At 42.2% G+C, this 14066-nt stretch overlaps 1 protein-coding gene across 4 annotated transcripts in view; it reads right to left on the bottom strand.

Moving 5' to 3' along the window:
* RAPGEF4 (Rap guanine nucleotide exchange factor 4) overlaps positions 1 to 14066 on the bottom strand; it is a 148727-nt gene that overhangs the window by 7629 nt on the left and 127032 nt on the right. For all 4 annotated transcript variants that reach the window (XM_040069376.2, XM_040069377.2, XM_040069378.2 and 1 more), the window contains 4 exons: positions 8629 to 8719; positions 6367 to 6417; positions 5656 to 5743; positions 5256 to 5320 (listed from right to left, as the gene is read on the bottom strand). In XM_040069376.2, the coding sequence (XP_039925310.1) occupies positions 5256 to 5320; positions 5656 to 5743; positions 6367 to 6417; positions 8629 to 8719 (295 nt within the window). The remainder of the gene's footprint in view (positions 1 to 5255; positions 5321 to 5655; positions 5744 to 6366; positions 6418 to 8628; positions 8720 to 14066) is intronic.

Below are 14066 nucleotides of genomic sequence, written 5' to 3'. Positions count from 1 at the left end.
CCAGGTTGCTAAATATTATAAATATTCATATATGCCATTGAAAATTACTAAGGGCTTTAGTCACACACTTTTTGCATAATCTTTATGTTCCAAAAATTAAAGAATGCTTGCCTTTTTTTTTTTTTTTTTTTTTTTTTTTTTTTTTGCATATGGATAAGAGTGTGAATTCCCTTTTGTTCATCTCCACAAAACCTGAAAACAAATATGCACAAATTCTCTAATCCTCTTTTCACACCTAAAAGGTGAAGAGGCTTGACAAAAAGAAGCATCAATGGTCAGCACCATGGCACTATCTTGTGCTGCCATGGCAGGTCAACACTCCCAGAGCTTTTCCCTGACTCCTGCTCCCTCTACAGGTGTTATTCCTGAGATAATGCTGGCTAATGTCATCTGGAGAAAGTGCCACAGAAAGTAATCTTTGCTCAGGCTCTCTGATGATTTGCACTGATAAAATTCCCAAATAATTGCATCTTCCCTTTGTCTATGAATACAAAATTCTGTACTGGCAGTTAGAGGGAAATTATGAAGCTGAGGTTTGTAAAAAAGGAAATCAGTAAGTGGTCAAGAGTATGAAATAGTGCCTGTCCCTAAGGAGAGTCATTATTCCTCAGTTTCCTCTCCTTTCTTTACCAAGACCTAATTCTAGGAAAGCGCTTGTAAATTTTTTCTAAATATATAGCTATAAAAGCAGTGTCACTTAAATGGCGTATACTGCCATGTGCTGCAGGCTGCAGGCTATCCTGTACCTGCTAAAACATACAGAGTTTACAGGAACTGCTACTACTGGTGCTATCTGGGTGCTTGCCTTCACCTGAGAAGAGAATCATTCTAGATCCCAAACTAATTGTGTTTGCAGCCTCCTGCCATCTTTGTATCTTTCACGTACTTGCAGCTCTCAAAATGTTCCCCACTTGCCAAATTAAAACTACAGTATTTAAAAAGCTTTACAAGTTTTGCTCCTCTGTAACGAATACATCTTCAGTTATTACATAGATGAGTCTTCTCAAGGCACACTTACAACTAACAGGTACTGTCAGCTCACGGGGGAGAAGAAATGCAGCTGGTTTGGTGTCATGGCACAGATGCCTAACTAGAATATACATCTGAGCAACACCATGGTAGAAACAGTTTGCAACCTCTCCCCATCAGCTTCTTGCAGCAAGACAAGTAAAAGATTGTCAATACTTCTCTGAAACCGCATCTTGTTTGCTATTGAAGACAAAGCCTTTTACTAAAGACTTACATTACAAAGACCAGTATTTTAATTATTTTGTCTACTTATTGACAAATGACTTTTTCCAGGCTGGATTTTAAAGCTTCATGCAATGGCATGAGTGAAGAGCACAACTACAGTGCAAATACAAAGAATAAGAGTATACCTATTTCTGACACGTCCAGTGCTGTTTACCCACATCTTGTACAAACCAGATGGGTCTGTTTACAAACTTCCCTCTTTACCCCTAGCTGTGGCTTTGCCACACATGGTTACTCCCTTCCCTGGCTAGGTGTCCCTGTCCTCCCACTCCCCCCAGCCTCCTCCAGATAAGGCATCTCTGACCATCAGGAGACGGCGAAGGGGAAGAAAGAGCAGGCAACCACACAGGTAAAGCTCAGCAATGCTCTGCAGAGTGATGCCCCCCTACTACTGCCAATACCACAGTTCTGTCACTCCATCACTGGAAAGATCAATATATAGGAAAGCCTAGCAGGAAAAAATTGACTGAGTCTTTTTTCTTTGTTAGCTTGAGTTGCTAAAAAAGACTAAGCTAATGTGGTTCAACACCATCTGTCTGTTTTTCCCTTCTCCTCTAGATAATTTTGTTCAATTTGAAAAAAGAACCCAGAGTTTTCAAACACAAGAAAGCTCATACCAATTTTCTGTGAAAACAGATGGCTGCGGACAAGAGAAAGATTGTGTAAGTGCCCTCCTGTCTCCTTCAGGAAAAAGGCTGTAGTGCAAGTTCCTATGTTATGACAAAAGCCTATTCACACAGAATTCCCCAGCCATGAAGAAACAACACATGCCCCAGCCACGAGGAGAGATCTGAGCAGAGCTCAAGCAGCCACGAAACACAAATGTTTAGGAAACCAGGCCTCGCTGTTTCTGGCACTCAGGGAGCTCCTGGCTCAGACACTGCCTGACAGCTCCTGCATGTTTTAAGATGCATCATTTAATATAAATAATAACAGAAACATCGCAAAACAGGAAAGATTTAAAGGGAGCTGTTTCAGCTGAAGAGATGCCACTAGATCAAACTTCTACTTTTGGCTGCCAGTTACAGGAATAAAGTTGTCAGCAGCACATCAGCTGTCGGGATCAGAGCTCTGTGGTGAGAATGCAGACACGATGCCAGAGGCTGTTCTTGGTTTCATCACTGTGCTTGCATGAGAGTCGAAGGGACCCACCTCCTCCAATGGCAAGTGGCCCCACCAGTGGCAACTACCCAGACATTTTTATTCACAAACTTCAGAAAACATAAACAATCTTCCAAAGAACCGAGATGTTTCAGAAACATCAGCAAGAGTGGCTCCCTGCAATACTCTAAGGAATCTCCCTCTGCTTATGACAGAACATCATGCAGCAGAACAAACAGAAACAACAAATGGCAGGACACGATTCCTGGGAAAAAATCCGGTTTCTGCTTTTCTCCTGAAAATGGCAGAGTAACATCACAAAAACACCTTGGGCTTATACTTATTTAAAAGAGAGGAGAATTTATCTGAGAGTTACCTGGCTGAGTGGTCTTGTCTTTACAGTTTAATATCTGGCAATTATGTGTGGATATGACAGTTTTAAGTTTAACGCAAGTAGGCGGCAGCGACTGAGGTTTAACAGTAGGCTTTTCTTCTTTGCTTGACCTGATGACACATGCAAAAAGCTAAAAACTGCCAGGTCCACAGCAGGTTTTGAATGAATTATGTGGGTGGAATTTGAATACAGGTTGCTCTGAACAGCTATGGGTGGAGAGAGGCAGTAAAAGCACCACAGAAGCATGCAGAAGAGCTAGTGAAGAGCAATAAAAATACAAAAGACACACTTGTAGTAAGGCCTGGAGAAAAAGCAGAGTGAGCTTGAGAAAGCCAAAGAAAGGCTTAGAATACTAAAAAAGGAGAGTATTTCCCTTTCTCTTGAGTCGAGGAACATGAGACATAATACCGATTCCTTAAGAAATATGCAGCATCAAAAACACACTAACCGATCTTCACATTCCTCTCCTAAAGAAAATGCTCAAAACTCAGATTACTGGTACTACATTCCTGCAGCATAAAATATTACTTAAAACTTTTGGGTGCTGCTAGTAAACTCCTTTTCTGGGGGTAACATTCTTTTGAAAAAAAGAAATGAGCAGACTAGGATAAAGATGGCAACCTGTAGCAACTTAGATACAGATCAGTTCAAGCTGCTGCAAAATTCACTCTTGGCCTTGGGAGTGCCAAAACGTGGTATAGGGTGGTGCAGAGCTGTTCTTAAATGACAAGCCTGTGTTGAACTTCTGTCTAGGCAAAGTGCTTACAGGAGAGCTCCTCCCTCCTATAATGATGCCTGATTTACACAAAATCAGGCATAAAGGGCTTAAAGCATGGAGCTTTGAGGCCAGTGGATATACTGGCTTTTCTGGCTCAGGAGGTGTAAAAAGGCCAAGTGAAGTGAAGATGTTGGAGCCAGCCACAGAACCATGGCTTTAGCAATGCAGCTGCCTTCCCTTCTGGTTTGGAGGTGTTCCAACCAAGTCTGAGATCCCTTTGTGTTCCCCACAGCATTTACTATCTACACTGTTATATCTATACCTAATTAGAACAGGCAGTCCAGAAAAAGAGTCCTTTTCTGCAGGTAGAAGGCTCAAGCCTTTGGAAGGAGATGGCAACGCAGTCTGCACGTGCAATTACAGAATGCCATTACTGCAAAGTGAGGTCAGGCCCTTACTCAGGCATTAGCACTGCCATTTCCTTACAAAATGTCTCCTCTTAGTAAAGGGGTATTTTCACCCAAGGACAGAGGCTGTCCTGGAGCTACAGATTAAAATCTAAAGAATTCACTTAGTGACGTCGCTTTTCTGAGAAGTTATTTTCCCCTCTGCAGTTATCAGTGCTCAGAGGGTAAGAAAAACTCCTCCACAGTGCAGTGTTAAAAACTGGAGTTATGTAACTCCAGTGGAATGGAGTGGTTCTGATTACTGTACTAGTAAGAACAAGCACATATAGGTGCCAGAGGAAATATGCTCTAGCATGGCTGCTGAATGGCTGAGAGTTGTGCCAGGGGAGGTTTAGATTGGATGTGAGAGAAAATGTCGTCATTTTAAGGGTGGTCAGGCATTGGAATAGGCTGCCCAGGAAAGTGGTGGAATCACCATGCCTGGAAGTGAGCGTGTGCATGTGGCACTCGGGGACAAGGTTTACTGGGGAACCCAGCGGTGCTGGGCTAACAGTTGGACACAGGGATCTTGGAGGTCTTTTCCAACCTTAGTGATTCTGTGATTCCACTGTTTATTGCCAGAGCAGAAAGTCAGGTTTGGTTTTGCTGTGCAGATGCCATAGCTGGGTTTGGCCAACACAGGTTCTCAGATACAGGTGTCATTAACCACATTAATGAGGAACACGGCCTTAGCAACCAAGAAAATGTCTTTTCACTGCTGAGAAACTCAAGTTAGTTGAGACTTCTGCAATGGAAAGTTGCCTGCCTGCAGTTTTTGACAACAGTGTTTGAAATGATAACAGCTTAGGTGCAGGACATATCAAATCTGAGCATACTCTAGCCTTCTATCATTGATTCCCCTTTGCAGTACGAAAGCAATCAAGCCACAGACACCTCTTTTCATTTGTCAAAGGAAAGAAAAAAATACGATGTTGTGCAAGGTCTTTTCAATGCTTCTTTCATTCTCCAAGGAGCGATGCAGAACTATCCGAGCCTGAGGCAGTCCAGGCCTGTTTGAAGGAACAGCAGCTGAAATCACAGGCTGGTCCCAAACTGGCTGTTAAAAAGTGTCTCCAACAGCTCTGCTTCCTGTCCCTGATGCTCCCTCTCCTAGGAAACCCTTTGCCTGTGCACAGCCCAGTGGGCAGCTGATTCTCCACCTCTGTGAGGTTTTTCAGAAAACCAGAGGCCCCAGGCTCTGTGTACAATGCAGGCTATTTTTGCCAGGTCTTGGTCCTGCCTTCATTTTCTCTGGCCCTGAAAGCCACCGTTGAGAAGTTCACTCTTGGAGAGGAAAATAGGGAGGTCTTTTTAAGTTTTCTTTCAAATATGTCATACATACCATTTTTTCGAAGTTTACTAGATTGTCAGTGAACGTCTTGTTTCCCTCATGAGTAAACGTCATGTCTGTATAGAAATAAAAGACACATAAAAGCCAGTTTCTGAATCGTGGCCATACAAAACAGCAGAATGTTTTATCTACCCTGACAAAAATCGTAGCAGCTGTAAAAGCAAAACATTTAGGTTTTAATTTGCAGCATTTTTGAGACTAATAAAATCGAGGTATGATATTCAGATGTACAAAAGCAGTTTTTCTTGTCTCTGTGTCGTGCTTTTCATAATGGAAAAAGATCATACCTCACACTGAGATTGATTTTTGCTTTTTCTTGCTGCTACTCTTATCCTTCAAATATTTGACAAATAGCTTTCAAGTTAATAATTCTGGCAACATCCAAGCTTACCTTTTATAAGCAGCGGCATGAAAGGAATTATTGGAGGGTCCAATTTAGCTACAGTTAGTCTGTAGGCCCTATGGTTTCTTGATGGATCCTTACAAAAAAAGAGAAATCAAATAATTACTAATATGTATTATTATATCAAGACACTATATGCATTCACTTAAATGTCATGGCATTTATTAAAAACATTATTTTTTTCCTGTGACTTTAAAAGTGCATCTGCAAATTCAGACACCTTTTATCATTCTCCCAGACTGGTTACATGATGAGAATGCAGCCACTAAACACAAACATTTTTTAATGCCAAATAGCGAGGTAAGATATGATTACAAAAACGTTCTTCATAAAACACACATTTTTCCCTCCCTCCTTACAGCTGCAGATCCAGTTTTGCATATGTTGTAGCACTAAAATGTATTGCCTGGAAAAATCCAGGTTGAAAAATAGAATTTCCCATATGTACTATTGGAAAAGATGCGATAAAGCTTTTCTGAGTTCCCAGATTAACTTTGAGTGGTACATAAGTTCTCTCAGAGTAGGTTCCTAAGAGTATAATTTATTAGTCATACATACTTGTTTTAGCAGCTCTAAAATGGGATCATAAACTGCTTAAAGTCAAACAAGGACAGATAAAATGTTCTGAATCAAGGAATTCAAATCAGAAACTGAATTATCTCAGATTGTGCATAGAATAAGGGATCTATTGCTATTCACCATTAAGCTTTCAAACTCTGCATAGATCTTCTTGAACTTGCTTGGGAGTTTCTGTTAATAAAAACAAAAATAGCAAACCTTAATTAAATCCGATCAGTGCGGTAATTTTACTGTAAATGCTAGTTCCTTCTACAACGCCCTAAGTCAGGAAAGTGCTCCTTTTTTTTGCCAGATATTTCTAACAATGTGCTAATCTAAAATACAACGTTTCCTAGCAACCAGATTAAAAATAGAGACGGGACCAGCCATGAAACCTGGATCCTGATTTAAACCCCGACTTGAATTTTAGTCCTTTGGGATGTTGAGATTCAGATTTTTGTTTGGCTCACACAGTAATCACTGAATTCAGAATCTAAGTGGAAATTCATGTGAATGCTTTCAGGACATTCTTGATTATAGGCTATCTGAAAATATAATTTCAACACAGCTTGCGTAGGGGCAGATCAGCTTAATTATTCATACCTATGATGAACTGCCCTTGCAAACATTCATATCCATGCCTGGGCATTTCCAGGAGGATTTTTTTGCTCGTGCTGATGCATTTTTTGGTAAAATTCTTGACATGCTCAGCAGCAAAGGTCCGTTATTACTTGCTGGGGTACAAATTAATGAATATTTTTTCAATCCACCATACCTACACAAATAGATAACAGTCAGTTGATCATGCAATGATTGAGATGAGATGGGCTTTACTAAATACTTTATTTCCCCCTCATGCATATCATATTACACAGATCAAATAACTTTAGAGTAAAGACTATAAGATATGTTATAAATTGGTTTCAGAGATCACTGTATGTGCAATCAGAATATGTCAGTTATTTTTAGTAAGAAATTGCTCTGTGTTTGCTGAATTTTTCAGACTACTATTAGCAGTGGATAACATCAAAAATTAATAGAGACTCTATAGTGCAGAAATGATTTTTTGCAATACCTTCTACATTTGGAGTGTGTACCCTAGTAAGCTATTTACACTGTGCCACAGCAAGGGCCTAATTTTTAATGATGTGTGTCAACAACTGTGTGCCTAGTTTGCATATGCATGCAGATTAGGTATTTGTGAAGTAAGTGGTATAATTGGACATTGCACCTGCAAATATCTAATTTCTCCACGCAACTAATGTAAATGCATGATAATATAGAAAAAAATCAGGTCTTGGTATGTTTGTCTTTAAGTATTTTCTGTACATATCGGGCGAAAAATCAAATTGCAGATTTCTTGATAAACCAGCTGCTCTACAGAACCAGAGTGTGATAACATTTCCTTGATCTCAAGTTAATCCTCCACACGTACAAATGATCTGTGCCCCCCCAGCTCAGACCAGGTGCCCATTTCAGATTGCTGTATGTAGTATACACATTCAATTCTTTCTTCTCTAATCCTGTACTGTCTCAGCTCTCCAAACTCCTCTTAGTAGCCACAAATGAAGGGTCATTATTTTGAGAAACTGAAAATCTTTGCCTGTAGCACTCACTGTGCGTGATACACGTACTTTGAAAACAGGACCGGTGTACTCTCAGACGTGTTAGTCTGATCTCCTGTTTCAGAGCACATTTTTAAAGGTGTTCAAATTTTGCTCTCAGTTGCATCAATAATCTCAGTCATGCTAATTATTTTTAATTTCTAATGAACAAAATACATGCATATTTACATCTGTACTGCTTTTGATAACCGGTATGTTCTCAGTGGTTACACTGTGCCGGACACTGCACCCTTTTTATACACTCATATACAAAAGAGCAAAGCCACAGAAAAAGGTGGAAGCTCTGAGAATGATGACCAAACTGACAGTAAGCATGGAAATGCATGTCAGAGAGAAAACCAGAACTGGTTAGGAGAAACCCATATTTTAACAGGGCAACAGAGTCCCTGTGGAGATCAGAAAATAATATGTATAAACAGAGGATGAATTTAAGAGAATTATCAGTGGAGTGATCTCACTGAACCACCAGTAAAGCAAAGGCACACAGAGGATGGGCTGATCTAAGAGGTTAGCTGGCTGGATTGCTCACCCTGTTGGGCACTTTAGCTCAGCAACAGGAGCTGCTGTTGTCCCTCCTGTGAGTATTCAGCACGTCCATGGGTGTAGTAGTATACTGCCTTACTAATAAGTACTGTCAGCCTTAGCTAAGGCTTATGGTCAGGAGCTGAATTAGTAGATCTAGCTTTATCAATAATAAAGGCCCAATTCAGGTTTTTTGCTAACTAAAAGCAGAAGTCCCCATCAAGCTTCCTGGGACAGGATTTTAGCAAAGACTTACCTCCCATGTTAGTGAGAGACGGCTCACAGCAACATTACTCAGCCCCATAATAATAGCGAAAAAGGAATTCAGATTTTTGTATTCTTTACAGCTGAAACACAAAGGGCCAGGTTTTAAGTTGTATATAGCAGTCAGAGCAGTACTTATGACAACCCATGAGCTGAACCCAGGCATACAGCTTAGAAGTGACTGAATTTAGGCAGTCCTGGCCAGCATGGCCGCAGACACCTCTTCACCAATGTGTTAGCGCTTCACACACTCTGGAGGCTTCTTTCCCTTCCATCCTAAAATGACTTCCCTTCTTCTCCTTCACTGGATGCCAGCTTCTGTAAGAACTTCTAGTCTTTGAAGCAGGTCCCCACCCAGAAACACAGTCCTGAAACTGGACTCAATCCAGTCCCAAGGGATACCAGAAACAGTGTAAGCAACTGTTTATAACCTCATCTGCTGCAGAGCTTGCTGCCAGCTTCTGAACAGCTAATGAATGCTTGAAGCTCTCCTTAGGCAATATTCATCGCAGTTTATGGGGCCACTCAGTCTTTTTAAGGGGAGAAGACAAGCTGCCTAGAAATGCCCCATGCCAGCGACCTCTGAAGTATACAATTTCTATTACTTAGAGATTCTTGGACTTCTAGTATGTTTCAGGAAAAGAACTTCTATTTGTTACCAGCATCATTAAAGAGGTAGGTCCTGGGCAAAAGGAGCTCCAGGTCACACTCCTTTGCATCTGTAATTCAAAGAAGGATTTTGCTACCAGTCAGGAAAAACTGGAACGTGACTACTATGGAAACTCCATGACTACTATGGAAGATCTAACACACCATATGAAAGAGTAGATACAGTCTAATGGGCACAGTCAACTGCTCAGCTGGGTCTGCATCAGTGGCTCACTGACTCAACAGGAAGGAAGAGATAGAACAAAGCCCATCAAAAAAACCTCACAAAACTGCATTTCACTGGGTTTTTGCAAATAATCTCTTTTCTCAAATGATGTGCCAACATCCAATTTCAGCACCTTAGTCTCTGTTCAGCTGTGAGTGGCTTTCCTAAGGGGTTGGTATAGAGACTGTTGGGATTTAACATCTCTGTCAGTGTCATGGACAGTGGATTTGAGTGCACCCTCAGCCAGGTCTGCTGATGACTCCAAGCTGTGTGGAGCAGTTGACACACTGGAGAGAAGGGATGCCATCCAGAGAGACTTTGACAGGCTTGAGAGGTGGGACTGTGTGAACCTCATGAAATTCAACAAGGCCAAGTGTAAAGTCCTGCACCTGAGTTGGAGCAATCCCAAGCACAAACACAGGCTGGGTAAAGAATGGATTGAGAGCAGCCCTGGGGAGAAGTACTTGGGAATGCTGGTGGACAAGAATCTTACATGAGCTGATAATGTGAGCTTGCAACCCCAAAAGCCAACCGTGTCCTGGGCTGCATCAAAAGCATCATGGCCAGCAGGTCAAGGGAGGTGACTCCCCCCCTGTTCTTGTGAGACTCCACCTGCAGCGCTGTATCCAGCTCTGGGGCTCCAGCATATGAAGGACATGGATCTGCTGGAGTGAGTGCAAAGGAGGGCCACGAAAATGATCACAGAACAGAAGCACCTCTGCTATGAGGACAGAGGGAGGAGATGGCATCGTTCAGGCTAGAAGAAGCTCCAAGGGAGACATTAGAGCACCTTCCAGTACCTAAAGGGGTCTACAAGGAAGCTGGAGGGCAGCTTATGACAAGGGCATAAAGGGACAGGACAAGGGAGAATGGCTTTAAACTGAAAGAGAATAGGTTTAGATATCAGGAACAAATTCTTTACTATGATGTGGTGAGACACTGAACAGCCTGCCCAGAGAAGTTGTGGATGCCCCATTCCTGGAAGGGCTGAAGACCAGGTTAGATGGGGCTTTAAGAAGCCTGGTCTAGTGGAAAATGTCCCTGCCCACAGCAAGGAGGTTGGAATTCGATGATCTTTACAGTCCCTTCCAACCCAAACTATTCTATGATTCTGTGATATACCAAGAAAACTTTAACAAGATTCAATCTACAATTCTCATATTTTTTTATTCATCATTGAAGCTCTTAGCTCCTCTGAGGTATCCCTAGCTTCAGACAAAATTAGTACAATCATCTCATCCTACTGTCTAACTCCATAATTGCCACATCATCCTATTCTTCATCATCCATACCATTCTATTCTTTCTCCATTTGGCCAGACTTAGATGTATCGAGTGGGTGAGTCCTTTAGATCTTGGCCTCACTTGTGTCTGCACTGTGTGAACACTGAGCATGTGAATAAATGATCTCTCCCGTATGCTGGTCTGTCTGTTGCAAGATTGCTGCCCTTTCAGATCTTCTGGCAGGGCTCATACAAATTCTCCCACATCAGATGAGCGACAGTGAGCAAGGGTAGAAAGGATAAACTGAAATGCTAAAGCTACACCAACTTAAATCTACTAGTCCAGGTCAGGGAGTGCCTCATTAGTGTATCTGAGGGGAGCTAAAGATGAAAAGCAGAAGGGATATGCTTTCAGCAATAACCTCTTCCCTAGGCACAAGTAAATCCATAAAGGGATATCTGTCCACAGCCCATGACAGGATTAGGAATAAATTATGGCAGGGTAAAATAATTAGTAACACACAGCACTAGTGCTCAAACATATAGGCAGCTGCAATGGCATCTACAATATTTAATTTGAATCTGTCTTCATATTGAAAAGGAAATGTTTTGCTAAATACTGTTAAGCAATACAATTTGACAAAGACCCAGTTAAAATCCATCTATATACGTGATGTTCTATCCCAGATATTCTGTAAATTCTACAGAGTCTACAATAAATAGCTCGGTTCCAGATAAAGGACCCCTGTAAGGCACTAGAAACAGCGCTTCATGGCTCTACTGCATATAAACTGCACGTAAAATGTCAAACAGTGGATCCCCTAAAGCACCACAATCCACCACCTCAGAGCAGAGGTCCCTCTGCCTCACAGAATGGACTGTACCAGAAAAATCTTCCTGTCAGGATGAATAGCAAACACACTCACACACTCTGGCCTCCAAAACAAACGTGTATGAGGTTAAAATCTCTTGGTACTTACACAAGCATATTCATCTTGGCATTTCCTCTATAAACACACACTTCAAAAAATTCTGACAGGTTCCTTGGGCTTATAACATATGCACACGTATGGAAAGAATGATTTTCAAAAACTGAAAGTGTCTGAGTACACTGATACACAAGAAGACTTCTAAATAGCCTGTGGGTATATCTGCGAAGAGGAAATATACACAAACTGCATCTGCAGATATACGTAAGAGTATGTGCAAGCACATCCCAGAGGCCTTTCTTCTACAATTAATACGGGAAGCACTCATTGTTGGAAATATACTTCACTTCTCCCCTTTGTTTGAAAGTTTATTCCTACAATAGTTGCAGAAAAGAGATGAACCTGGTAACCTCTACATCCTTTTCCAGCAGATGCTAAAGCGACACCGGCTCTTGGAACTGAAAGCACATGTGCACAGCACTTGGAGCCAGCACTTGGCCTTGCGCTTGCTTGCACAGACTGGGAGCACACATCAAGGGTGCATGGGGCGGCAGACACAAAATGATGTGCCTTCTGCAATGATATCTGCACCTCAAGCCACAGAACTGAAAAAAGCTTCTCAGTAGCAGTTATCTTTGAAAATGAGTACGTGCAAGGCATCTCGTTACCACCAGTCATGCCTAAGATTAATAGTGCAGCACTGTGCTGTTCTCCCTGAGCACTCTTCTAATGAGTCTAGTACTTCTAGGTAGGGTAAAGTTCTCATTAGGTCTCAAGGATCTTCACAGGCAAAACTTCCTCAAAGATATTGCTTCAAGGTCTGGGCTTTTTCTCCCCTCTAACTTCGGTGCACTTTGTGTTTGTTTTAGTGCATGTGTAGCAGCTGTTACCATGGCAGCACTGCACAGAGGGCAGCAGCCTGGCAAAACTTCCCAGCGCCTTTCCAGCGGCTGGAATTAAACCTGCCCTCTTGGTTCGTACAGAGGAAAATCTTCTGCTTCGGATTTCTCTGCTTTTAGGAGACAAAGAGGACCCAGCAGAGCAGACCGCTTTTAGCTATTTATTTTTAGCATTGTAGTGATACCAGAAACATGGAAGTAAACAAGAGGTTGTCAGGCTGTTGTAAATAGCACAAGATTAAACCCATGACTCCGGGGAACTCGCAGGCTAGGGCAGTTTATTAGGGAGATATTTAACTGTAATTTTTAGGATACCTGATTTCGAGTGTTTATGGAAATTACTATTGTATCTTAATGACCGCATTTCAGCATTTTCCCATTTCACGCCTGAGATTAGGCAAGACCCCGCCGTCTGCGTGGGTGCCACTGCCCTCTCCTGGGCACAGCCCGCCGGGCCGGCAGCTGCTTCCCTCTCCTGCGCTCTGCAGTGACATAATGGAATACGCGGTGCATGTATTTTTAGAAACTAAAGAGGTAAATTCTGTCCTCTGTTCTAAATATAAAATGGATCCTGCATGCCCACCACCAGATTTTTAAAATCTTCTGCTTCAACCAACCATAATCCAACCGCTGGGCGCGAAGCAGCTCCCAGAAGGAAGCTGGTACTGGCAGAGCAGGGTGATCTGGAGGAAGGAGCCACGCTGATCCCCAGGTTTGATGTGAACACAGACTTCAGCTATGTGCAATTACTAACTGGGAGAAGGGCAGAATGACAGCAGCAATAGTAATCCCGTCCTTTGCACAACTCCATTTAATGATGCAAAAAAGTTAAAACCTTGGTTTAACTGCGAGTAACAACATCTCTGTTGGTAGAACTGCCTAAAGTTACAATGCCCAGAGCTGCGGACAAACACTACAAACCTTGGCAAACTGTTTTTGAGAGAGCAATGAATGCAATAAATACACCATGAGCTGGAAAGGGAGGGAGAGTGTAACAATGATAAAAATCTGTACCTACGCAGGGCGTGCATACACCCCTGCTCCCTCTGAAGTTAGTCACTGCCCTGCTCTTGACTTTAGGGAGTCAAGGCTGAATCTCTGGCATGCAGGTTCCAAACAGTTTAAATTTGGACAGGAGTAAAGGAAGACAGAAAGAATGCCTGCTATCCAACCTCAGACCCAGCAGTCAGTAACAAAAGAGTTCATTCATATTTTGCATTTTAAACCTAAAGTATTAGGAAAAAATCACAGAATCTTTAGGGTTGGAGGGGACCTCTGGAGATCAACCAGTCCTACCCCGCTGCCAAGGCAGGGTCACCTGGAGCAGGTGACACAGGAATGGGTCCAGGTGGGTTTTGAATGTCTCTATGGACAGGGAGACACCATGAATCCCTGGGCAGCCTGTTCCAGTGCTCTGCCACTCTCAACACAAATTTATTCCTCATCCTGAGGTGAAAGTCATTGTGTTTTATTTTAAGGCCCTTGCTCCTCATCCTGTCACTGGGC

The sequence above is a fragment of the Hirundo rustica genome, chromosome 7 (assembly GCF_015227805.2).
Source record: "Hirundo rustica isolate bHirRus1 chromosome 7, bHirRus1.pri.v3, whole genome shotgun sequence".
In the NCBI taxonomy this organism is placed as follows: domain Eukaryota; kingdom Metazoa; phylum Chordata; class Aves; order Passeriformes; family Hirundinidae; genus Hirundo; species Hirundo rustica.
The sequence above is the reverse complement of the archived record's forward strand: the minus strand, read 5'-3'. Positions and strand labels throughout refer to the sequence as shown.